Source organism: Podarcis tiliguerta, assembly GCF_965153285.1.
Source record: "Podarcis tiliguerta genome assembly, chromosome: 5".
In the NCBI taxonomy this organism is placed as follows: Eukaryota; Metazoa; Chordata; class Lepidosauria; order Squamata; family Lacertidae; genus Podarcis; species Podarcis tiliguerta.
The window spans coordinates 80147014-80174884 of record NC_139538.1 but is presented as its reverse complement, the minus strand read 5'-3'; the positions used below and the strand labels follow the sequence as shown (position 1 = coordinate 80174884).

General features: G+C 42.8%; 1 protein-coding gene across 27 annotated transcripts in view; it reads right to left on the bottom strand.

Moving 5' to 3' along the window:
- Window positions 1–27871, bottom strand: part of DLG5 (discs large MAGUK scaffold protein 5) — a 112517-nt gene that overhangs the window by 66260 nt on the left and 18386 nt on the right. For 25 of the 27 annotated variants that reach the window (XM_083440232.1, XM_083440212.1, XM_083440234.1 and 22 more), the window contains exon 2: window positions 800–868. In XM_083440232.1, the coding sequence (XP_083296358.1) occupies window positions 800–868 (69 nt within the window). Of the gene's footprint in view, window positions 1–799; window positions 869–18575; window positions 19033–27871 lie in introns of those variants that run through there. The other 2 variants (XM_083440220.1, XM_083440225.1) reach the window with 2 other exon arrangements.

Here is a 27871-nt window from a genome sequence, read left to right as displayed (position 1 = left end):
ATGCAAAACAAGTGTCCTTGTTCCTGCCATTTCTATCAGAATGTCAGAACGATGCGATTAAAAAACTACTTATGCAAGGGCCAGGGGTGAGGCGCACAACAGTGGGGGAAGATCTATGCATAGAAGTAAAAAGAATCACTCTTCACATCTCACTGGCATCTCAAAAAGCACATGATGCAAGAGAGTAAAACTTAGAAAAAGGCACGGTAAACCAGGCCAATGCTCTTTGTGAACCACTAAGCAGCAGGGCATAGTTCAACTGCTACCAAGTTCGTTCAAAGCCTCATATTTTTGGTGCTTGGGTGGGTTTACAATATAGCGTAGGTGGTGCTATGGTCTAAACCACTGAGCCTCTTGGGCTTGCCAATCAGAAAGTTGGCAGTTCAAATCCACGTGATGGGGTGTGCTCCTGTTGCTCTGTGCCAGCTTCTGCCAACCTAGCAGTTTGAAAGCACACCAGTGCAAGTAGATAAATAGGTACTGCTGCGGTGGGATGGTAAATGGGGTTTCCGTGCGCTCTGGTTTCCGTCATGGTGTTCTCTTGTTCCAGAAGCAGTTTAGACATGCCTTAACACAATCCTAGAACTATAAAACAGATCTTCCCCTTACCCCCCCCCCAAACAAATACAATGTGCGGAATCACTACTCCTAGTTGTGCAAGAACAAGTACTGCACTTCCAACAGAGTTCTCGGCTATTTCACCTGTGTGTATTATGAACAAGAAGATAGATTTGTTCACAATCAACATGCAACTCGAAGCAAACAGGCACAACACCACAGGCACAAGCACGGTTCTTACCAGTACTGCTGAGAGAACTGCTGCTTTCAGAGTCTGATGGCATTATGGACAGTACGCTGTAAGTCGATCCTGTGGGGGGTGGGGAAGATAAAAAATTACAGATTTAAAAAAAAGTGTTGCTTAATTTACATGGGATATGCAGTTAACAAGAACAAGCAACCTTAAAATTTTTCCTAACATCTCCCAATCCCCCTTTCTCTAAAACAGCTACTCACCTCGCTACCTATGGCAAATAGCAGATGCAATGGGGTGAGCATAAAGGGCTTTTTGTCGCCTTCATTCCATGACTACCAGTTTAGGTAGGCCAGTCAAACTGAAGACTAAGTCGGCTGCCACCACTCCCCTTTATACTCCTAATCTTGGACAGGAGAGAGCTCTGAAGCAGAGATAGCATCCAGCCTTAGACACAAATACACCCACGCACCTACCTAGCATAAACTAAGGAACTAGGAACATTGGGAAGCTGGAATAATCCTGCAAGTTTCCATACAAATGCATCCAGGACCCCAACAGTCAAATTCTGCCACATTTATTCAAAATAGAAAAGAAAGAGGAAGAATAAAATAAACAAGTGTCTATTACATCCTATCCTATTATAGCTACTTATAGTCTTTTGGCTTTATGTACAGCATAAAGGGTCAGTTGAGGGATTTTGTGTGACAACAGCACACTTTTTAAAGAATTCTGATCCAGGTGGGCCTTAACTAACAGCTGGCAGTGTCAAGACAATCACAAGCCAGTCAGGTGATTGTCCTGGGAGCTGAATCTGGGGCGCATTGAATTTTTCAGCTTTCAAATTTCAAAAATGAGGGGCACTAAGAAGTTGCAACATGACTGGGGAATTACAAGTATGTTTTGGTACAATTCATATAATTTAGTTTTGTTCGCTAAGTAAAATGTGTGTAAAATTGCACAGAAATCATGAAAAATGATTGTCAAGCAGTTGCAGTTATAGTATATATCATTATTAATTTTTATTTAGCATTACCTGACATTTTCAGAAGGTAAAATTGCAATTCTTTGGTTTTCAGAAAGCATCAAACATAGACTTACCCAGCTAAATGTTTTCCAATCACAAAAATCCCACACACCCAAAACTATATTTTAAGACCCCTCACTGAATAAATTCACAAAAATTAAGCTCCACACCCTAAAATGACATGACCTACAAACAACCAAGGGGCAGTGAGTGAGAGATGGGCTACTTGGCTAGAGATAGGCTGGAGATAGGCAATCAAGGTGCAGAACAACAGTCTTTTTTCAGCTCTTGGAAGTAAATTCTTACAGAAATTGGAGGACTGGGGAGATCGAACAGGCTCAAAGGAGGAGGTTAGGGAGAGCACAAATGTGCTTCAACCCTCTCCTCCCAGCAACCAGGCACGGGAATTTAGCTGGAGCAGGACTCTGGTTCACCCATGCTCCCTCACCAAACACAAAATGTCTGCAACTGGTCCCCAAATATATTCATCCATCTGTACATATTCCCACGCATATGAGTGACACCATTTTTACCAAAAGGAAATGAAACCCAGAAGTGCCATTCTCCTTTTCAATCTATACACGGGCGTACCTGTTCATAAAGCGAAAAAAGGGAAGACATGTACAGCTTTCCTCAAGCATCCCTAAAAGCTTGAGAGTATCCTAAAAAGGTGTAAACTTTTCCCACCCCTTTCTCTAAGATACAGCATTGCACTGCAGTGGCAATCCCAACAACCCCCACAAACTCAAATTTTCAATACCCCATTGTGGCTGTGTCTATTCACCCACTCCCACTCCTCCAGGCTGCTGGATAGTTAAAAGCTTGATGGTTTTTTTGGTGTGTGTGTTTTTTAAACACCCTTTCCCTCAGGACTGCAGGTCTCTTCAGAGGGAAAGATCCTCCATATAGCCAAGGTCCCTGGCCTGATGCCTGACTTGAACCACAGACTGAAAAAGGAATGCCAACCATTAAAACTGTGTATCCTTTCTCATCAGTGCAGCCAGATGACAGCCACCAGGCATATCGGGGCCTGGCAGACCTCCACAGAAGCAGCTGGTGCCACAAAAACAAGAAATACCCATATGGGAGATCAACTGGCGACAGGGAAAACGGAGGAAAGAGATTAGCACACGAATCCGAAAGTAATTAAACGAAAGGGCTTCTCTCCTTCCTTCTGTCTCGTTAACCTCAAATGGTCGTAACGCAAAAGAAAAAAAGTCAACAGCACTGGTCACTGTAATTATTTGGAACAAAGCAAGCAACAAGTACTTTGTCCAATGCAAGACTACTTAAATGGGAAAGGATGACCAATCCTTCAGCAGAAAGGCCAAATGAGGCAAGGCTGTAACCCATCACATGCCAACAAATGGCACAGTGGGCAGGAATAATGTGTTACATAAAAAGGCTCAGGATGTCATGGTAATGAGTGACGGTTTATTGAGCCGCCTCCTGCCTATCCTACACTAAGGAGGCAAAGGGAAATGCTTTCAGCGAGAGAAAACAAGTCCTCCCTCTTCCCTGGCCAGTTCCGCCAACAAACTGCTCAGGTTGACTACGCTCTAGCTCCCTCCCTTCCTTGCCAATGCCAGTGGGATTGAATCTGGCTCCAGGACAAGTAGCCAACTTTGGGCTCTTCAGTAATCAACAGCTGAATTGAGACTGACAACAAAAACAAGAAGAGCTGATTGTGCTAAAGGCACTCTCTGGCCCATCAAATACCCCTGATATAAAACAGTCTTTACTTGGCATGTAAATGCCACAATGGCAGGAAGCAGTCAGATCTTCCACAGCAGGAAATTGCGCAGCTTGGATGCCATGACAGAGAAGCAGTGTTCGAAATGTGTCGGGTGCATTTTGCACCTGGCTTTCGACCCCTTGCGGCCAAGTGAAGATGCCTGGGCACAAGGATGGTGCCTGACATCTCCACCACCTGGGAAGCATTGGAACTGGACTGCTTTCACACACTAATGCCCCGTCCTGTGGAATTCTATCACTTATATTTTATCTGCACAATCAGAATGAATTCTGGAACCAAATTGCTTTTTCTGTGCAGCCTGAGCAGGAGCAGTCACCATTAAGAAAAACAGGTCGGAATAGGCCACAATATATTTGGACTGTCCCTGGATCAAGTACCGTATTTTTCGCTCTATAAGACGCACCAGACCACAAGACGCACCTAGTTTTTGGAGGAGGAAAACGAGAAAAAAAATAGTCTGAATCTCAGAAGCCAGAACAAGAATAGGGATTGCTGTGCAGCGAAAGCAGCGATCCCTCTTGCTGTTCTGGCTTCTGGGATAGCTGTGCAGCCTGCATTCACTCCATAAGATGCATACACATTTCCCCTTACTTTTTAGGAGAGAAAAAGTGAGTCTTATAGAGCAAAAAAATATGGTATCTTTTCTGCTTTAACCTCTCAAAGCTCTTAACCTAGCTCAAAGTTGTCATCTGAACTAGCCCGATGTTTAACTGAGAATCAATCACAGTCAGTCCATCAATTGAAAAATAAGACTTTAGAGCCGTCTTGCCCCCAACTGGCAACTAGACATTCTGTTTTGGCGACCGCAACCTTGGTTTAAGGAGCCATTTTGCGTCTCCTCATTGGCAAAGTTGATGAAACTTCTCTCTGTTGCAGGAAGCCATACATCAAAACAGCTGCATAAGGCCAAAATCTAAGAGTCATACTCTATTATTACAATTTCTGCAAGGATCAGCTCTCTTTCATTTGCATCTCACTATGTCTAGACGGCATTAACACCCCCATCATATTACCAATAAATCCAAAACAACTGCTAGAAGCTTCCCATTCCTCCTTTTGATAAAGCACTTCTTACAAGTCTTGCACTGCAATTTTTCAGTGAATTAATGGGAACCTGCAAAACATTGATAACCAAACAAAATTGCTATTGTATAGCCTCTGCACAAAAAATAATATAGATTGTTTAAAAGAATAAAAGCCTAGTCAAGCTCGGTGTTCGAAACTCCCATTGTTCTAGGCACATTTTGTGACAGGGAATTTCTTTCATTAGCGTGAGCAGTTTCTGAGCTCTGGGCACAGTACTGCAGCTGAGATTTCAGATCAAAATTGCAGAGTGGAAGGAAAGGACCTTTTTCTGCCTCCCCACTTCCAGCTACTCTCTGAAGACGGGAGAAGAGACCCTCTTCAGAATATTAGAGAGGTGGGCAGGGGAAGGACTAGATCATGTGAAAAACAAACATAACATTTTAGTACCAGTTCATTCATTTTCAGCTTTGTATTCTTGTTATTTAAAAAAAATGTGCCTAGACATTTTGTTGTTGTGCCCATAACCTAGGTTTAAGGTGCCTTTTAGCTCCTAGCTTTTATATCTTAGTTTCTAACACTGGTCAAGCTAGATTTTAAAACTCAAGCATTTCTATAATGCTTAAGGCAGGTGCTTAATCTTATACATTAGATAAGGCTTCCAACTGAAGTACTTTGGTACAATGCAAGATGTAGTTGGACCTGCTTACCTAACATTTTTGAGATTAATTTAGAAAAGGTACAGCTATTTTCCTATACATATTTTTCGCTGCACCTTCTCAGAAACAGCATCAGTAAGCATCTCTTCCTAGTTGCCTGCTGGGAATTTCCATTATCAATTAAGCACAGATTTGCCCTTCCACCTTCTCTCCACTCCTCCTGACAAAGGCCTGAGTTCAGCATTATGGCAAATGTTTGCTTATCCACATCCTCAGTGCACCAAACTGAGCACCAGACAGGACTCCAATTAGCTTTGGGGATGCAAAGGAAGTTTGATTAAGATGGGAAATGATCCAGTTTATAAGGCTTCCGTTGCCTTTCACATCACCAGAAAAACTGCCCAAGGAGCTGAAAATTCACATGGATATGCCATGCTGCATCTTCTTTTGTTAAAAGCTTGTGTTGCCAGATTTGTCAGAAGCAGTAAAACTCACAGCAGTTGCAAGTGCTAAGGGGTGTTTTTTTTGGGGGGGCGGTAAGTGCTGTGGTTATCAAAGCCAAATTTGTGCATTACTGATGTTCATTTACAACTGCAAAATGCGGTTTGACATATGCATCAATTTCACATTGGTGTTTTGCTGCTAATATATATCTAACAGTATGCTGCTATGTGGTCTCCCCTTTTCCAAAAAAATAGGAAGTTTCAGGGCAGTCTTTTACAGGCTTAATTTCCTTTTCCAGAGAAATAAAAGTACTGGAGACTAGGCATGTTTTTGCATATCCATGAATAAAAATGAAAGATGACCAGAAGGAGCAGGCAAGTACTGTACCCTGTCAAACTATGCTCGTCCTTTACAAGCATATTGTAAGGGTCAAATCTGGTCCATAGCTATTGCTGAAAAATTAAGGTATAGTAAGTCAAACAAAAGGCTTGTAATCAACCACATGGCAAAAAAATAATAATATTTAAAATATAAATGATGCACACAATGTTAAAATGTATCCAGTGAAATATGCCAGTATTTGGAATTCTTAGTAACTCTTCAAGTGAACAATCTCATATGACCCCGAGGACAATGTCCTGATATTTACAAACAAAACAATTTATAATAAGGACGTGTTACTATGCTCCAATATCAAGAATTGTTCTACTTCCCAGGAACTGTGAATGCAACAACTCACATTTGTACTTTTTAAAAAAGAGTGCTTAATTTTAAACTTAACATTTCACTGGATACATTTTAACACTGTGTGCATAATTTATATTTTAAATGTTATTATTTTTTGCCATGTGATTGATTACAAGCCTTGTATCCCCCTTTCTTATATGTTATTGAAATATATGTTACCAAATTTTATGCTTCTCTGCTCAGTATGGGATTCATCGGGATTCTACGAGAGTTAGTCCAAGTCACACAAATATAAGGAGTCAATCTCAGAAGATCAAATATTGGGCTTTTGTAATTCCCCCTTTAAAAGTTTTATTGGCCAGGTGTACAGAAAAATTCAATGCAAAAAGAAAACACCTACTGTGGTTCATAGAATCCTTATAGAAAATTTTAAGCATCACCAGAATGCCATAGTTTACTGAGAAGCTAGCAAGCAAACCTCTGGAATCCTTAAATCCAACTCTGGCATTTCACTGCAGGTGAAAGAAGTTATGCAACTGCATGAATAAAGCACGTGCTTTTCAATTCAAACAATAAAACTTAGACTCTTGGTTTTATTAAAATGAACCTAGTGGAAGTGGAAATAGTTTAATCAGACTACTGTTGTCAATATTAAATTAACTACTCTGATCATATTGCAAACCATGGAATCAGCCACGGAGAAGCAGAAACAAGACTCACAGTATACTGGTGAGCAACAGATAGGGGTAAGGGAGGTGATCAGAAGTTTGAGGAAGTACATTCTCTCAACAGTTGCCAAAAAGAAAATCCACTCCAAGTATATCTACTTTAACAGATCTCAGTAAATACTACCTTCATCATTATAAGCCATACAAAAACAAACTTTTCATTGTTGTTCATTTCGCACCCAACATGATGGATGCTAGAAACCAATACCTATGACCTGCAACACAACGCAGTTGTGCAATAACCTCCCTCATGTAGGATGATAATGCTCACAGTGCAACGATTGTCAATCTGACAACTGACCTTGGTTCTCGGAAAGGGAGCATTTCCCAAGGCAACGGCAGTATAAAAGGGTGTCTGACTCATCAATAGTTGGCAGACAGCTAGTGTACATTGTGAAATCTGGTACCACAGTAAGGATCTCAACACTGCCATATGAGAAAAAAAATGGGCACACGGTCATTATGCACTGTTTTACACAGATTTTTACAGTAAGGGTTTTTACATTGTATTTTCAATAGCTGTATTTGTTCTGCAGAGGACACTTGCATTATGTGGTGTATATATAAATTCTGTTAATTAACAAATAAATGAAAGATGTTGGGAATTTTTCTACCTCTGCCATGAAAGAACTATAATGTAGCATTGGGATGGAGAACATGTGACCTTCCAGATACTTTTGGACTAAATTTCTCCGATCACTGTCCATGCTGGTTGGGGATTATGGGAGTTGGAAGTCCAACATACAACAGGTTCTCAGTTCCTGGTGTAGTATGTGTTTGCTGCCCAAGGCCGTGGTAAGAATCTCTAGATTAACAGTGGTAAATGTTCTTGCTTTGCCAGAATTTGGGTTCCTACTCTTGATAATATGCACTGCAGAACATTAATCATGCACGCCAATACTTTAACCGGTTTAACTGTTTGTTTAGTATTTCTGAATGTCAGTTGCATCCTGACAGTTTGATATTAAAGCTAAGGCAATACAACCATATGATGAAAACTTGGCACATACCAAGAAGCTCAGACTATGGTAAAACAATCTTTAAAATAGAAAAGGGAAAATATAACCATCCGGATTCTATTTTTCATTTGCAATTTGTACGTGGAGCAAGAACCCATCTCTAAACTGTGTACGTGTTGAATGTTTGCTTGAAAGCTTCCCATATTAACAGGAAAACTACTTTGCTCCATTAGAGGGAAGAAAGATTACCTCTATCTTAAATGGATTACAACTCAGTAACTCAGGCAGGCAAACTTTTCAGGTGATAATCAGTGAAGGGAGAGGGCACTATCAAACCTGCTCTTCTCATTCCTGATCTGAGCACTGAATGTTTCTTTTACATACAGCCTAGATCTGCATGTAGACTCTGTGAAGACAACCCAATCAAAACATGGAGGAAAGCATGAGCAACAAGTGCAATCCCATTGCTCCCTCCTACACCTGGCATCTGTTCATTATCCCTAGAATTAAGGTAATCTGCATAGGACATCAGCCACCACACTGAATGAACTATGGTTTGCAACAGACATGGTTTAGAACTCAAACCATGGCATGTTTAACAAACAATGGTTCAGAACCATTTGATCTTATTCTCCACCCTTTCAGCTTCACTCTGTCTCCATTGCAGGGACTTACAGAAATAAACCATAACTATATTTCGTCAATTCGGACACTGAACCAAATCACAATTCAACTTAACCATGGCTGAGCCTTATGTTTGGGCTGGAAAACATGAAAACTATATACAGAAAGTAAAAAAAAAAAAGTTACCTACTACTATATAGATATATAAAATGACTGGAGGGTTAATCGTCCTTGCCTGCACAATGTAAAATTTGCTTCTAACCCTTGTAACACAAAGAATTTTGCGCTCAATTTATCTGAACAGTAAATGTTGCTTGCCAGCCGTGCGCTTGCAGAAGACATTTTCTTCAAAGCTTAAATAAGAGAGGCCATGTATTATACAAGCTTTCAGAAACTATTATATTCGTTTGGTAGATAATGCTTGATACGCCAAAGGCAAAAAGAAAGAGGGAGGGAAAAAGTAAAATGCCATTTTTACTATAAGCTTTAGGGTTCCTATGATCTTTTTATTAAATTACACTGGTATATTAATATAATTTATAAGACCTATTACATAAAACAAGCTGGTTCCAACCATTCTACTGAGGAAGAGACACTGCCCTCCAAGTCCTTGGTGGCTTCCCCTCAGAGCTCCGAACTCAAGAGTGAACTCATGCATGCAATATCCAGTGATGATTTCCATGTGTGAGACAGATTAGACCTATATAACAGAGCTTTCAGATCCCTGCATGTCATCTCAAGCACAAGCTCTCTCATAGAAGGCACCTCATGCTTCTGCCGTGAGCCATCAAGTGTGTTTTAATCAAAAGTTGAGATCTCTGCACTGGAGATTCAACGAAAGCATTTTTGCTCTCTAGATTAGGGTTGCCATATGTCCGGAATTTCCCAGACATACCCATGATTCGGGAGTCAGAAGCAGCGTCCGGGCGGAAATCGCTGAAGTGTCTGGGAAAATCCGGATGCATGGCAACCCATTTCGGAAGTGTAGATTTTGATGCATTGTCTTAAAAATAGCTTGTAAACTTCATTTTTTTAAAAAAGATTTTTTTTTGGGGGGGGGGGGAGCTCAACAACTAAAACAAAAACAAAGTTATGGCAACCCTACACTAGATAGGAGGCTTCAGTCTTGGAATAGCCAACATGGTGCCCTCCAGGCTATGGATGCAGTGAGTTGTAGTCCAAAATAGTTGATGGGACACCACACTGGCTGTTCCTGGTTAAATTCCAGCATATTTAAGCTGCAAAACCACTGATTCTCTGTCTTGAACCCACCATCTTAAAACATGGATTATACGGGGAATTGTGTACTACATTAAAAACTTCCCTAAACAGGGATGCTTTCAGATGTCTTCTAAAAGTCAGATAGTTGTTTATTTCCTTGACATCTGAAGCGTGTTCCACAGGGAGGACACCACTACCGAGAAGGCCCTCTGCCTGGTTCCCTGTAACTTTGCTTCTCACTGTGAGGGAACTGGCAGAAGACCCTCAGAGGAGGACCTCGGTGTCCAAGGTGAGCGATGGGGGTGGAGACAATCCTTCAGGTATACTGGGCTGAGGCCGTTTAGGGCTTTTAAGGTCTACACCAACACCTTGAATTGTGCTTGGAAATGCACCGGGAGCCAATGAAGATCCTTTAGGACCGCTGTTATGTGGTCTTGGCGGCCGCTCCCAATCACCAGTCTAGCTACCGCATTCTGGATTAGTTATAGTTTCCAAGTCACCTTCAAAGGTAGCCCCACATACAGCGTGTTGCTGCAGTCCAAGCGGGAGATAACCAGAACATGTACCACTCTGGCAAGACAGTGTGTAGGCAGGTAGGGTCTCAGTCGGCGTACCAGATGGAGAAAATGCCACTAACATGGTTGCACAAGCATCTGTGCAACCATTGGTGCATTTTGCACATTGCCAAAGATGGAGGTACATTTTTTAGTTAATTGCATTTTTCTCTTTTCATGATCTAGGTCAGCCTTTGTCAACCTGGTACTGTCCAGATGTTGATGGAGTACAGCAAGACAGCCCTGCTGTAGCCAAACAACATCTGAAGGACCAGGCTAGAAAGTCTGTTCTGGGCCATTTTTACCTTACATAATCACAAGGTCTTTTCAGCATCCAGGAGGACACTTCTAAATCCATTGTGCTGAGATGCGGTGTAGTGGCTCATTGGCCAACTGGGTGTGTTCCTCACCTGCCTAGGGCCCACCTCTTGACAATGATCATACTACCAAGACATCTGCCTGGCAGGTACGGTGAGGTGAACAGCTGCCGTTGGATCCAAGCTAAATGTCAATAAAATTTATTTTACTTGCAAGGGTTATTCCACACGTCTTGTGGCAGGACTGACACTGAGTGCCCGCTCAGCTGAAAGCTGCAATCCAGGGTAGCAAATATAGTGAGCCCTCCAGCTTGTTACATTTCTACACTTAACAAATGGTGCGCGATGTGGCCGTTAAGAGGCTCACTATTAGAGAACCTAATTCCACAGAAGAATTTCTGATTTCCAACACAACACCCACCCACAGAACAAGTATCAAAGGGCAAGAAATGCACCATTAAACGAGGAGATCTGCTTGCCTCTTCTTAATGCCTGCATTTAATCAAAATGGGAACTCATCCTTTCATTCCCGTAAACTCATTTGATACTGTATAACTCACAGCGGAAGAACAAAGGAGGAGATTAGAATACACAGTTTGAAAATGACGAAACGGGTATTCAGAAGGCCCAGACCTCCGCTAGGTAAAAGCAAACATTACTTCTCCAAGATTAGGCAGCGAGTGAGTTACTGCATCCAGCTCTTTCATTAAATGCTGGGAACTGGGTATTTCCCACTGCAAAACATGCCAGAGGGCAAGTCTGTAACTGCTGGCAGCAGGAGGTTTATCACATGTGTGGCTCAAGCTATTCTCTAGTAAATCAAACTTGAACAGTGGGGAGGGAAAATCAACATTATAACTCTTCAAATGTATTTATGTAAAATCAAAGGGAAACACTCTAAGCCTGACTTTTCTACCCACAAACTTTAAACATTATTATTAGCATATTAACAAAAATGCCAGACCCAATGATCATTTGGTCTGTGTAATGCTGTGTGTGTGTTTCAAGACCAGAAATGTATTGGACTCCACTGCACGAGCCTGGCCACGTGGATTGAAGGCAAGCCTTGCTCCGACTGGCTGCACCTGCTGAATATAACACCAAGCTACCATAATGTACACATATTGCATGCACCAATACATTGTCTGAATGCTCCCACTTTGCTCTTCCTTTGGCTAAGCAGGGAAAGCAGACCAAGGGGTGACTAGCTTACCATAACATCCAAACAAGCACATATGTGGTTGGCTTTCCCAACGCAAACCACAATCTGAAGGCAACACTTTTCCCTGGCCTCCTGCTATAGTTATGTTTTGGGGTTGTTGTTGTTGTTGTTGTTGTTGTTGTTTGGGGGGGAAACAAACCATGAATGCTGGTTCAGGTGTGACGCTAAGCCAGCAGCACCATGGTCTGCTGCCCAGTCAACTGAGGCAAGAGTGAAGTGGGATCTCTTGAACTGCATGTGCCATTTATGATTTTTTAAAACTATGCAGCTTTGCCTAGTGTTACGCATGAATGCAGAAATTATAACACTGCCCCTAGCATTGTGTTTGATTATTGAATTAATATACTGCCTTTCCTCCCAAAGGATCCCAGGGCGTGTTTGCTAACTCCCAGAAGGTTCATAGTCCATTCATACAAAGTGCTGACCAGGCCTATGGGAACTCAATGTTGTCCTGCAAGAGAGAGGACTTGCTCAACTACCCCTCCTTGAACTTTTATGTAGCTGAGCACCACAGGGAAGATCAGGAGTGATGCTGTCATCCATCCATCTTCTCATGGGGAAAACACCTAATCAGCTTCCAAGGAACACAAAAGTTCTTGGACCAATTTGAAAGCCACCATATTGCCCAATGGCACCTCTCTGACTAATGCAGCCCATCAATTAACCTGTTTAGATATCCAGCCTTCAGAAAAAACAGGGAGGGAGACAAAACACATCCCTTTGTCCACAACAAGTGTATGGAAGTACAAGAAGTGTCAAAATGCATGCTTTCAGTAAATGCAGTAGAAAAGGGGGACTCCCCAGGCAAATTGTGTGTTGGTGGGGTGGGGAGCAGGAAGCAAAGGAGTAGGAGAAAACATTTGAAACCCAATGCATTTCAGACCTCACAGCTGCTTCATCAGGGAGTTTCAACTACTGAAGTTCCACCTTTTGTTATATAGGGCTGCCTTTCCTTCCATTGTACAGGCTGCCAGCTCTTAAGCCTGAGAGATGCTCCCACTCCAGTACTTCCTATATGATTTTTTAAAAAAGAAATGGCTTCAGTTTGTTATGACAGGAAAGAAGCTGCTTGAGGCCAGCCTGAGGGGGAAAGAATCTGAAGGAGTTACACCGGTCACCTCAATGGAAATGATGTTGTGTGTCAATTCAAAATCAAATCATGGTAACCAAGCCACAAAGACCATCTATGGGCCAATAAATCATGGCATATGCCCCCTACGCTCAGCAGACAGTACCACACTTCTAAAAGATAAAGAAGCTATTGCACTGCGCTGGAAAGAACATTACCAACATCTCCTTAACCGCAAACCCCCCTCCCCCCATAGATGCTGAGGTCCTCTCACAAATTCCGCAAAAACAAGTTAGAGATGAGCTTGCAGTATCTCCAAATCTGGGAGAGTTGTGTACAGCTATTACCCAAATGTAAAACAACAAAGCCATCGGACCTGATGGGATACCTGCTGAAGTCTTCAAAGTGGGTGGAACTGAATTTACACAACAACTTCACAAGCTCACTGAAAAATTCTGGGAGAGAGAAGAGATCCCAGCAGATTTTAGGGATGCCAAAATTATCAATCTCTTTAAAAAAGGTGATAGAACTGATTGCGAAAACTACTGAGGCATCTCTCTATTAGCTGCAGCCGGCAAAATTCTTGCAAGGATCTTAGCAAACCATCTCTTAACAATATCCGAGGTGACCCTTCCTGAATCCCAAAATGGTTTTCCGCCTTCTAGGGGGACAGTGGACATGATTTTCACCACTCAACAGCTTCAAGAAAAATGCAGAGAGCAAAACCAACCCCTGTATATGGCGCTTATTGACCTGACTAAGGCTTTCGATGCTGTAAATTGTAATGCCCTGTGGACTGTCCTTCTGAAAATTGGCTGCCCAGATAAATTTGTAAACATCATTCAGCTCCTCCATGATATGACAGCAACAATCGCAGATAAAAATGGCCCTCAAAGTGAACTATTCACAGTGGGATCAAGTGTTAAACAGGGTTGTGTTATTGCCCCAACTCTATTCATTATTGTCATTGCCATGATCCTACACTTTGTCAAAGGGAAACTACTCACCAGAGTAGAAATCATGTATCGAACAGATGGAAAGCTCTTCAATCTGAGCAGGCTGAATGTAAAGAGTAAGGTTACCGTAACTTCCGTCATAGAGCTTCAGTATGCTGATGACAACATGGTGTGTGCATGCTCAGAGGATGACCTCCAAACCATCCTAAATATTTCGCAGAAGCTTACGAAAAGCTTGGCCTATCACTGAACATTCAAAAAAACAAAGTGCTGCACCAACAAGTACAAAATAACCCCTCTGCAGCACCACAAATCAAATTCAATGGTGTAACGTTGGAAAATGTTGATCACTTCTTCTGCCTGGGCAGTTATCTTTCCGCAAGGGCCGACACTGATGCCGAAATCTAGCATTGCCTGAGCTCTGTGAGTGCGGTTTTCTCCTGATTGAAGTGCAGAGTGTTTGAGGACCAGGACATTTGCAGGGAAATAAAAATGCTTGTTTACAAAGCTATTGTACTACCAACCTTACTGTATGCTTGTGAAACATGGACCACTTATAAACGCCATCTCCAACTCCTCAAAAGATTCCATCAACGGTGTCTCCAAAATTTTTTACATATCACTTGGGAAGACAGGCGAACTAATACCAGTGTACTGGAAGAAGCAAAGATCACCAGTGTTGAAGCAATGATTCTTCAACATCAACTTCGTTGGACTGGTCCTGTTGTGCAGATGCCTGATTATCTTCTCCCAAAGCAACTACTCTATTCCAGACTTAAATATGGAAAGTATAGTGCTGATGGTCAACAAAAGAGGTTAGAATCATAGAATCCTAGAGTTGGAAGAGACCACAAGGGCCATCGAGTCCAACCCCCTGCCAAGTAGCAAACACCATCAGAGCACTCCTGACATATGGTTGTCAAGCCTCTGCTTAAAGACCTCCAAAGAAGGAGACTCCACCACACTCCTTGGCAGCAAATTCCACTGTCGAACAGCTCTTACTGTCAGGAAGTTCTTCCTAATGTTTAGGTGGAATCTTCTTTCTTGTAGTTTGGATCCATTGCTCCGTGTCCGCTTCTCTGGAGCAGCAGAAAACAACCTTTCTCCCTCCTCTATGTGACATCCTTTTATATATTTGAACATGGCTATCATATCACCCCTTAACCTCCTCTTCTCCAGGCTAAACATGCCCAGCTCCCTTAGCCGTTCCTCATAAGGCATCGTTTCCAGGCCTTTGACCATTTTGGTTGCCCTCCTCTGGACACGTTCCAGTTTGTCAGTGTCCTTCTTGAACTGCGGTGCCCAGAACTGGACACAGTACTACAGGTGAGGTCTGACCAGAGCAGAATACAGTGGCACTATTACTTCCCTTGATCTAGATGCTATACTCCTATTGATGCAGCCCAGAATTGCATTGGCTTTTTTAGCTGCCGCGTCACACTGTTGGCTCATGTCAAGTTTGTGGTCAACCAAGACTCCTAGATCCTTTTCACATGTACTGCTCTCAAGCCAGGTGTCACCCATCTTGTATTTGTGACTCTCATTTTTTTTGCCCAAGTGCAATACTTTACATTTCTCCCTGTTAAAATTCATCTTGTTTGTTTTGGCCCAGTTCTCTAATCTGTCAAGGTCGTTTTGAAGTGTGATCCTGTCCTCTGGGGTGTTAGCCACCCCTCCCAGTTTGGTGTCATCTGCAAATTTGATCAGGATGCCCTTGAGTCCATCATCCAAGTCATTGATAAAGATGTTGAATAAGACCGGGCCCAAGACAGAACCCTGTGGCACCCCACTAGTCACTCTTCTCCAGGATGAAGAGGAACCATTGATGAGCACCCTTTGGGTTCGGTCAGTCAGCCAGTTACAAATCCACTGAGCGGTAGCATAGTCAAGACCGCATTTTACCAGCTTCTTTACAAGAATATCATGGAGCACCTTGTCAAATGCCTTGCTGAAATCAAGGTAGGCTACATCCACAGCGTTCCCTTCCTCTACCAGGCTTGTAATTCTGTCAAAAACCGAGATCAGTTTAACCCACAGCACCACATGTGACTATTAGTTATTAGGTAAATCTGCCACAGCATGTTACTGCGATTGTCTAAAGACCCTAATTTACCAGAACATGTCTTGTTGTTGTTGATCATTTCATTTCTATACTGCTTTATATTTTTAGAGGGGGGGGGGATCTCAAACACGGTTTAGAATACATTCTAACATCAAATAAAACAATCTAGAGGGGGGAAACCATCAACCAAGTCAAATGCAACACATGTTTCTAGCGAGACTTGATAACACGAAACGCAGAAAGGAAACCACTAAGTTTCACTAAGTTTCACTTAAAAAGTGCTGACTATGAACGTCACAGCTTTGTCAACCAGCTTTGGATACTCGTTTGATTAATCTTCCCACTTAAACACAATACCTATCTCTACACACACACACAGTGGCATTCAACTACATTTTACTCAGAATAAGCCTATTTAAATTAATGGACCTAAATTGATGTTGCTAATTCATTTCAATGGGTTTGAGTACAACATAGGGTATTTTTCCCCCTGTGGCTTGAAATGCAGCAAGGTCGTCCTCCACCCCCCACCCCCCCGGGCTGCATTTCAAGCCACATTTGTGCAGAGTTTTTCATATCAGAGAATGGGTGGGGACGTCTTCACTCAATGCGCACAAACTTTTTGGTTTCCCTGTCTCTGTGACCCTCCTGGAACTCCTGTTCATTAAGCTATCTTTTATATTCACTTGTTTGCTCATCTGCACTGCACAACAGCTGTTAGGGTATGTTCACATTGCCGCTTACTCTGCATCCAGTTTTCTAATTGGCTTGAAGCTTGTGAGAGACAGAACACACACAAAACATCAGTATTAGTGAAGAAACTGCAGGACTGGTATAGTTTATGGCTAACAACGTGTGAATGTGGCTTCTAAAATTAGCAGGGGGAGTGCCTTGGCTGTGGAATAAATGGTAACATGAATATATTCTTAGCTGAGTATCACTCACAACTATTGCCCTATTGAATGGTAAAAGATTAATAGAACAGTACCTCCTCAGGAGGGACACGGGTGGTACTGTGGGTTAAACCACAGAGCCTAGGACTTGCCGAGCAGAAGGTCGGCGGTTCGAATCCCTGTGACAGGGTAAGCTCCTGTTGCTTGGTCCCTGCTCCTGCCAACCTAGCAGTTCGAAAGCATATCAAAGTGCAAGTAGATAAATAGGTAGGGAAGGTAAACGGCATTTCCGTGCGCTGCTCTGGTTCACCAGAAGCGGCTTAGTCATGCTGGCCACATGACCTGGAAGCTGTACGCCGGCTCCCTCAGCCAATAAAGTGAGATGAGCGCCGCAACCCAGAGTCGGCCACGACTGGACCTAATGGTCAGGGGTCCCTTTACCTTTACCTCCTCAGGACATATGTTCATGAAAACAAAGGAATCCCCAAAACATAGGCAACACTCCAAAAGGATAGCACAGAATTAGAGAAGGTGAACTCCATTGATTTAGTCACAGCGGCTGGTATAAAATAATATTTCCCACTAACTTTATATAATTCCCCTTTTCAGGATAAGTATAGGGCAAAACTGACTGGGCAGCTGAATTTAAGTTTCCTAATTCACAAAGGAAGAACGCAGCATTTTGTTTATGCTGATACTGAGGAAAATGTTGCACAAAGTACTCCAGACCAAACCATATGGATCAAATGTCCACATTCTTGTTATTTATCAGTTCTATATGCTGAAGGGTCTGTGCACATGTGCATCTCTTAGTAAGCCTTCCTATATTAGGAAACTAAGAATTCAACTAAGGCTGTAATCGTATGCAGTGCAGTGGGTCACCTGTAATGTACCTGTGCATGATGATGTCATCATAAACCACACTATATTCAATACAAGGGTACACCTCTTATTTGCTGAAGCTCTGAGAAGAATGCTGGTTCTCTAGTAGGGGTGGGGCCTCTGGCCCATATGCCTGATTAGGCACAGCACAAGTCTCAATTTACCCCACAAGGCGTATCCTCACTAGTCATGCCCACCTGCCTCATACCTGATATCTCATGTGACATCAGATGTGGGGCAAGTATAAATGTGTCTACAATGGAATAATCAGGAGCTTAAATCCTGATTGGTTGGAAAACTCACTCTCTCGCTCTGCCAGTCAGCTGATTGATGCTGGAAGCACACCTTCAAAGAGGGTCTTTATAATTGCCCATGAGTTGGTCAACCACTGCAGCAAGACACCCCCCCCCCGAACTATGACAGGTGTCAATCGACTGACATCTTTACGGCATTGTGTGATTGACAGGTGGTGGTCCTGCCTTCATGTCAAAGCTGGCCAATGGCAGGCTAGGGACCGAGGGATCCAATTTGTTGGGCAGATCCAAGTCCCCTACCCCTGTTCTATAGAATATAACGAAAACAAGCTATGGGTGAATAAAAATTGACTGTGACATCACTGAGGCATATGCAGCACCTAATCTCAGTTTTTAAATGGTTTTAGATTTCTTTTTTTAAAAGAGGCATGACAGATGGGCATGTAAAACAAGTAGTACTTAAAATATAAAAAGGAGGGCAGCTCACCTGAAGGTCTGGTTGCTGAACCAGCTTTTCTACGTAACTGAGTGAGGTCTGTTCTGTAGGTTGTGCAGGTGGATGGAGAACATGCACACACCATGGATCAAGTCCCTACTGTGACTCCTCGTCAAAGAAATGAACAGATTTACCTCCACCTGAACACGTTGCTGTAGTTTTGGTGACATTGCGTCCCAAACTGTGACAAAGACCCATTTTCAGTAGAAAACTTCACCCTGTGTTCTGTACCAGTATGGGTGAATACATTCACAGCTGATCCTTCATTCCTGGAATCCAGCAAATTAACAAAACAAAGCTTAGGCTGCAGTCCTAGACACAAGGACCTGGGATATTCTCTCACTCTAGTTAATTCAGATTGTTCTCTGCAATACAGTGACTGAACAACATAAACCCATTTATTATTTCTAGAGTGACCTTGACCTAGCTCACCTGGTTACTCAAAACAGCAGCAGGCTAGACTGGGGTGGGGGTGTCAAGGAACGTGTATTTCTATTGTCATTCAAAGCACCATCTCCTTTATCCCCAATTACAAAGAGCCACTGGGAATGGTGATTAAGAGTTTGGGGTCAAGGTGCATCTGTATGCTGATGACACACAGCTCTATCTCTTCATAACATCTGAATCAGGAGAGGCTGTGCAAAACCTGGGGCAGAGCCTTAGAAGCAGTGGTGGAATGGATGATGGAAAATAAGCTGAACTGGAATTTTGGCAAGACAGGGGTAATGTGGGTGACAGTTTCCTGCACCTGAAAAGCTGGTCAACTGCCTGCCCTGTATAGGATTACACTCCACTTGAAGGAGCAGGCACACAGGTTTTTTTTTTTTTGGGGGGGGGGTCACCTTGATCTACCTGTCATTGGAGGCCCAGATAGCTTCAGTGGCATTGGTGATTTCAAGGCTGGATTACTGCAATGCCTGTGTAATCTGGCAGTGCCTATCACCTTTTGAAAGCCATATATCATGTGAACACAGCACCATTAAAACATGGTTTTTTTACTTGTTGGGCATCCCAGCCCTACGCAGATATGAGTCTTTGGTCTATTAACACCTAGCCCAGTGTTTCCTCAAACTTGGGTCTTCAACTGTTGTTGGACTACAACTCCCATCACCCCTAGCTGGCAGGAGCAGTGGCGCCCCAAGGTTGAGAAATGTGGATCTAGTCATTTGAAACTGTCACCTCCAGGCAACCAGCCCACCCACAGTATTATTAATTCTATAACAGCACCTACAGCTATTAGCACTGGTCTTAACACTGTATCAGAGGTACACGGACCCCACCAACAGGTGGTTGCCTACAAAAAGGGCTTGTCCTTTGGATTGGTTCTGGACTAATTGGTTTTGCAGTTCTTGGTTTTTTTATGTTTATGTGATTTTTATTTATCTGACCTCTTTCATTCCCCAACCATTTGATTTCCTTAGATCGCAAGCCTGTTTGGGACATAACTATTACAAATTTATGGGTGGGGGGAGAACTGCTGCAAGTTATCTTGAGTCCACAGGACTGGGTCAGGAACAGGAGAGCAGGTACCAACCTCTTTCATCTGTTATGGGATGAACAAGTGAAATAGTCATTGAAGAACACTCTGAAAAGGGGAGGAGCCAAATGGTTCTTGGTTCCAACAGTGACCATGTAGAACAGTCATTGAAGGTTCTGTTAGCAAGGGGCCAGGGCTTCCTGTTGTCTTTTAAAAGCATTTGAGCTTTAACAACTAGCTTTCAACTCTACTCACAGCACAATCTGTCACTGGCTACGAGGTTGGGAAACTCTGATGCAAGATTGCATTCAAGGGAAACCTTTGGCAAACTATTGGGAAAACACATAGGCACACACCTCATCTTTCTTCTCCCTTTTGGCAAACCTTTATTAATTTTCCTTTGTAGAATGTGAGCCATTTAATTTAGAAATCAAGGGAGGTGATTAACGACTGAGCAGCAAAATCCCACCATTGGGATGCAGCCAATGAGGAGCTGATCATAATTGTATGTGAATTGTGCCTCTTCTGCTTCCCCAGATTGGGATAGATGGTGGCAAAAAAATTCCTCATCACACAGGCAGTCAACTACTCTAGGTGTCTAATTTCTATAGGCATCACATTTTGATAACTGGCAGCTTATTCAAAGTGGAAGGATTAAAATATCCTTATGCTTTCTAGCATTAGAGGTAAGGAAACAGCAACCTATAGTTCTATTTAAAAATATTAATGCACCACTTTGATTTGCTGAATTTGTGTTAAGTCACCAGTCAGATTATTTTTATTTATTTATTTTGGGGGTGGTTGATGTTGTGGAACTGGCTGTATTGAAGAAGAAAGCTATGCTGTCCTTGTTCTTTTTTAACGTTGAATGTGGAAACAGAAAATATGGGGTAGAAAAAAACCCCAATAACTGCACTGAAAAAAGCAGGGTACTTTAAACCTTGGGTAAAGTCTTCAGTTAGTTTTGTTTTCAATAAATGCACTTTTAAAGCACACACACATTTGCTCCAATGCAATATAACCTAATTGGGATTGCTCAATTGCCTGTGCCTTTCAAGTTAACTGCCTGGTGCTTATTTATTATGACTGAAGGGCAGTCATCAGGGAGCATAATTTTTAAAACTTAACATTGCATCACTATTACATTTCATATTATCATGCGCTTCAAGTGCCTCTCCATTAGATTACTGCACTGCAGCAATTAGCACTTTTATTGAAATTATCTTCAAGCAAAATGGAAATTAAAAGGAGATGGGGTATTTAAGGCATAATAAGGCTTCATATACAGAAGCTCACCCATGCAATTTCCCATTCAGCTGTGCAATTAAGATCTGGCTCAGACACGGCCTCATCATGTAAGAAGTGCATACAGTGGCATACATAAACTTCCATTGCAGCAGTTGCTGGTAACTCTACGGAATAAACCAAGGTCAGACTACTACTATTAATACTAAGGTTGGGCTTCCCACTGTCTGCAAATCAAAGTGGCTGATATTGCAAACCCAATCTTTTTTCTGTGCCTGAAGAAGGCCCTAAGACCACAGCACAAAGGAGGGTGGAATGATATCTAACCTGTCGGGAACAAGGTGCCATTTCTAGGGGGAACAGGCAGGCAGACAGAAGAGGATGCTCAACCCTTTCTATGTCCATTGATTTTCACTTGCAAACACCCCCAATGGCATTTTGCCCCTGTCCCCCACCTGAGCTAAAATGGCCAGGGGGCATTTGCAGAAGAGAATTCAAATATATCCACACACACCCTGCTTGCTATCTTGTTTCCCTTGCAATGTGTAGTTCAGCCCAGTCTTAGGCTGTTCACTGGGTCTGATCCCTGAATTAGGCTGTGAGATTATCAATGAAAGTATTGAGCTTGTTATGGAAAGGGAGCTATGGGAGGAAAAGGGTGAGGTGCAAGAGAAGTAGGTGCATGCAGGTGGCAACTATCCACTGAAAACCTTGGGCAAAATCCAATGTCAGTCAAGCAGGTCTCCCCTTCCTCTCCCGCAGCCTCCTCAGATCTGCTCCAGAGAGTCTCCTAAACCTCTGGAGCAGATTCTGCAGGAGCATAGGGGTCTGCAAGTGGAAGAGACGATAAAGGAAAAGCCATGTTGCACAAGCAGAAGTCCTCCCTGCTTGGATGTGGACACCACTGGACGCCACCCTCTTTTGAGACTGTACAAAGGAAGCATGGTGTATGGGGAGATGAGGCTTGCCACTCAGCTGTAAAAAGGAAAACCAAAAGAAGTAAGGTCTACATACAGAATGCTCATCTGTCTATTTCATATTTACCCATCCTACTTGTATGTATCTCATCCTCTCTAAAAGGAAACTCAAAGGATACATGGGGTTATCCAATATTTCCTCAGAGCAACCCCTTGAGGCTTGTTAGGCTGAGAGTTAGTGAGTTTCATTGCTTGTTGATGCAAATCCTTCCCAGGGGAGTCTCTTCATATATACCCACCCAAAAGTGTTTTAGAATCTTCCCCTAAACTCAGAGGACAAGGGAATTAATCCACTGAATTAAATAGATGAACCACTAAAATATACAGGAGTTGGAAATACGAGTGCTACAGATGGCCATAGCTGTCCTTTAAAACATTCATACTGTTTTGAGGTCAGCTTTTTTGTCTTATAAAAATTTAAAGCAGAACACCGTTGATGCTTTTAAAACTGCATCCCAAGCTTTTAAAGATGAAAGATTTTGCTCGATTAGTCCTAATTATGGCAGCATCAATGAAGCTAGAATGTCAATGAGTGTAGTAACTTGGTCCAAAAGTGACTGTAAATGCAACACAACAGGATCTCATGCAAAAGCAGAAGGATCTGACCAGTATTTCTTCAAGTAGTGCAAGTCAAAGCCACCTAACGGTCTGCTTGATTTCTAATCGCAAACCTATCATAAACAGCACAACAGATTGAAACCCAAGTCACTGGGATACCAGCTGACAGGTCCTCTAAAAAGGGGGCGGGGAGAGAAAAGAAACATAGCAACCTGCTGACAATGCACTTTGGACAGCCAAGCACACAACAAAGGCCTTTTGTTCCACATTAGCAAAGACACAGTGGTTGAACCAGTTGGCCTACAGCTTTAATGCAGGCCTGTATTGCGACAAAAAAGACTTGCTGTGACCTTAACAGAAAATTAGTAAATTGGTGTAGAATTACAGACTTCTAATAGGCCAGCCAAGCGGTAGTAGAACAGAAAATGTACTCTTTGCTAAGGGCGGTGGGTGGGAAGATTTTCTAGAGCATTGGGGAATCTTTCCAGAGCAACGTTCAAAATCTCTACCTGCTAGAAATCCTTTCCCACAACAACTAACCCTGCCTTCCAGCACAGAACCGTTGCATTTTTGAAATGAATTTTGTATCTAGAGGTTGCAAATTTATTGGGATAGATACTATAAATGAAAATAGCTGGACATACTTACAAGCTACTGAAAGAGTTAATTATACCTATTCAACAGAAAAGTTGAGGCAGTCCTCCATTTAACCATTCCATGCAGGCAAGTGAATGGAATTCCCTCCAGGTGAGTGAGTAGACTAGCAAAGAGCAACAGAACACTATTACAGTGGACCCTCCGGATACGAACTTAATTCATCCCAGGGGTCCGTACATATCCCGAAAAGTCCGTATCCAGAGGTGCCACTTCTGCGCATGTGTGCAGTGAAACCCAGAAGTATAGAATTCCGGGTTTGCAGCGTTCGTAACTTGAAATTACATTACCCGAAGGTAACGTAACCCGAGGCACCACAGTACACCTTGCCAGCTCAATTTGCTTCTAGTCCGCAATATGATTCACCACTCCAGTTTTTACTCATAAGATGGGTCCCTCTTACAAGTAAAAAGTAGGTTAAGTAAATTTTTTTTGCAGGCTTGTAACTTTTGCAGGCCTAGTAACAAGGCTGTATTCAGTGTAAAAATACAGTGGAATAAACTGCTTAGTCCTGTATGCTCTTTTTTGTGGTTAATACTTCCGCCCAATTAAAGAAATCTTAGTAGTTCATAGAAGTTTAACAATGCTATCTTATGCATTTGTACACAAAAGTTAACTAGGACTTCCAGGCAAGCATGTATAGGATTGCAGCAGTCATATACAGGATTGCACTAACCACTTGCATAATTGCACATATTAATTAAGTAATAGTTCTGAAGGAGGGAGAAGCACTTTTTAAATTATCTTTCTGCATGCTTTAGTTTGCAGCCTATGATCCACAGCAGGGCAGGTATGGATAGAGCCCAGACAATAGCTGGTGAGCAAATTAGTAGGAGAATACGAGAGGAGGAAAGACATGATGGAGAAATTAGAGGGCAAGCAACAGCACTGGGGCAGAAGCGGCTGAGCAGAGAAGGAGACAATGATGCGTATGCAGGAAGGAGGAGCTGGACCAACTTCTACAAAGTCATTCGCCATTCTCAGGAGAGGATATTTTTCATTCTGGCAGTTAAGAACGCTGCAGGGGCCAGGAGGCAACCTTGTTAGTCGTGTCCAATTGACACACGATCACCAACATACGGGGACAGGGCACGCTCATATGTAGAATTCTATCAGTGATCTTTTATCCACACGATCATAACAAATTTCAGGAACCAAAAAGTTTTCTTGAAAAATGTGACTTCTGAACTGTCTGGCCCCAAAATGGCAGGCATTCAATTTTGGCAACTGTAACCCCGGTTTAAGGAAACCCTGGTTTGGCACCTATCTGAATTTCTAACACTGACAGCAGCAGAAGGTAGAAGTGCATTGGGAAAGCCTGCATTACATCCACTACATGAGATTGCTAGACCTCTTGCTGCATTAAAAAACCCACACAAGTTGCTCTTCTTTTTTTCTTCTCATGGAACAAATGATTGTGTTCACTACTGTTTAGGCTGGCGCTGTTTTGTTCTGGGAGCAAATTAACTCCTGCATTGTTGGAGTTGGGTGCATAGAATAAAGAGCTTGCCTGGGATAAGACAGTCAGCATGGATTGTTAATTATGAAGGGCTGCTGGTTGGGCAGTAGAGCTTGGGGAGAGGGAGTCTGTATTCTCTATACTAGCTAGGGAGGCAAGCACAATGCTTCAATTTAAAGAGGGAGATGGTTAAGGGACTTACACTTTGTGGGAAGAGTGAAACAATACTGTCTTGACCCATAAGCTCTTTTCCTTAATTTTGGGGTTGGTGGGAAAGAGCAGATTTTAGTTGCTCAGTGGAGAAGGAAAGACACTCTGCATGTGCTCAGGGTGACTTTTGCTATATCCCCACTGGTTAGCAGAAATGTGGTTGGCTATCAAGCCCAGATACAATTTGTTGATCCCAGGCAACAATGGTTGCCAAGGTCTCAGGGGAGCCCCAGCAACAAAAGGTTAACCTTAGGAACACCAGCTGCTAGGGAAAATAAAGGATGAGGAACAAACACAGTGAGACAGACAGAGGGAGCAGATTAATGAAAATCAAGAATTGCAATAAAGGCAAAGCAACACCTAGGCAAAGCTAAGGAGGAATGAATGAAAAACATATAAATGAGTGGCTTTAGAATGGGGATGTGATTTGGGAAGCAAACACTAGAGAGAAAGATGTGCCAGACACTCTGCACTTAGCAGCAGACAGGGGATCAAAACAATGGCCATCTTTAGAAACAGTTTTCACAGCGCCTTCCCACAAAGCCCCTAACAGGGAATTATCAAGTGGGGACATAATCAAACAGAGACTGGCATCCATAGCTTAGTGCTTACTACCTGATGTGTTTGCAGTGCCAAACACCATTATGCTCTCACTCCTTTTTGCCTATGTAGGTTGGATTCCCACCTCCTGGCAGACACCTACGTACACAGAATATACAGTGGGGAAACTTAATTTTCTACACTTGTTGCTACTGTTTCTGCAAAAACAACCATATTTTTCCATGTATGACTATGCTTTTTGCTAAAAAAAAAAATGCAAAAATTGGGTGTCATCTCATACACTGATAGTGAACGCAGAAGGAAGACGTGTGATTAATGGCAGCAGCAAGCAGGAGACTGTCAGCAGTGATTGGGTGGGTGACTGGCTGTGGCTGCAGCAATTGGGAAGGCGACTGGTGACTGTGGTGAGGCGGGCAGGCAATTGGCAGCTGCGACAAGTGGGCTGCTGGTGGCGGGGCGTGGGCAGACAATTGGTGGCTGCGGTGAGGTCTGCAATCAGCAATGGCTGTGGCAAGCAATCAGCAGTGGCGGGCAGGTGGGTGAGCGATTGGCGGAAGTGACCTCCTCCACTCCCCCCCAAAAGCAAAACAACTTAATTTCTTAATTTTCGGTTAAAAAAAATAGGGGGCATCTTATACATGGAAAAATACGGTAATTTGGGAGTGGCAGGGGACTGGTGGAAGTTGCACAAGCTACTTTTGAGGCCATGGCAGCCCAGGGGGCGAGCGCCAAAGAAAGATGGCAAATGGATCCAATGATTATATTGTAGGCGTACTTGAAGAAACTTGGAATAAGCCCCAGGTGGAACAGATAGTTCTTCAGATAATTTCTGCCAAAAGGTTAACTGCCCATGGAAAACCAGCATAATGTCTGCAGTTATAAGACTGGTTACTGAAAAGGTGGAATAACACAGGCCTTTTAAAACTTACTTGCGCCATAGGATTGAGACAGGAAAGGGGTCTTAGATCGAATAAAGTCTTTCATGAAGAACAGATTTGTTTAATGCTGGAAATTGCTACAACAGAAATAATGTATAATAAAACATGAGCTTAAAAATATCAAGCCACACTTTGCTCTATCATCTTAACAGGGGAAGGGGAGGAAGCTGCCGCAGAACATCATCTTGCTACAACTTCCTTAAAATGTGCAACAGTAAACTAATGAAATTACACCCGCCACTAGCTCAAAATGCTTTTCACGCAGAGCCTACAGGGCAGCCGCACAATCCCATGACCCACAAATAACCTTGGCATTAGCGTTTCTTCGCACATGCCCTATTTCCTTAGGCATCTCTGAAACTTCAAAACAAGAGATGCCTTTTAAAACCTTCAGCTGCATTCAAATTTCCTTCTCCATAATGATGCAAGTGCCAGGACGCACATTTGACACCATCACCATGTTTTTCAGCTACAACTTCAACCAACAAGTCAGCTGACCCTACAAAGCAGAAGGAGAGAGATAGTTTTCCCAGAAGTATTGGCTTGTTTCAAGAACTGAATGGAAAAGGCCTGAGAATCACGTCACTACTGGGCGAGTGGGAACAAAAGAAATCTGGATTCTTGTTAAAAGCTTCCTACCCGTCTTTTGGGGCGCGGGTGGCGCTGTGGTCTAAACTACTGAGCCTAGGGCTTGCCAATCAGAAGGTATCACCGCGACAGCGTGAGCTCCTGTTGCTCGGTCCCTGCTCCTGCCAATCTAGCAATTTGAAAGGAAAGCAATACTCTACAGAAAGCACATCAAAGTGCAAGTAGATATATAGGTACCGCTCCGGCGGGAAGGTCAACGGCGTTTCTATGCGCTGCTCTGGTTTCGCCAGAGTCATGCTCGCCACATGACCCAGAAAAACTGTCTGTGGACAAATGTTGGCTCCCTCGGCCAGTAAAGCGAGATGAGCAATGCAACCCCAGAGTCAATCGCAAGTGGACTTAACTGTCAGGGGTCCCTTACCTTTTTACCCCTCTTTTCCCACTAAAAAGTGGCACACCATTCTGTCCCTAGAGCTCCATGAGCTGTGGTACAGTGGTTAGAGTACTGGACTTAGAGGTCTGGATTCAAATTCTTCTTTCTCCATACAGTTTGCACGGTGATCATGTACTCATTGTTACCTCTCAGCCTAATACGCCTTACAGTTGTTGTAATGGGGGGG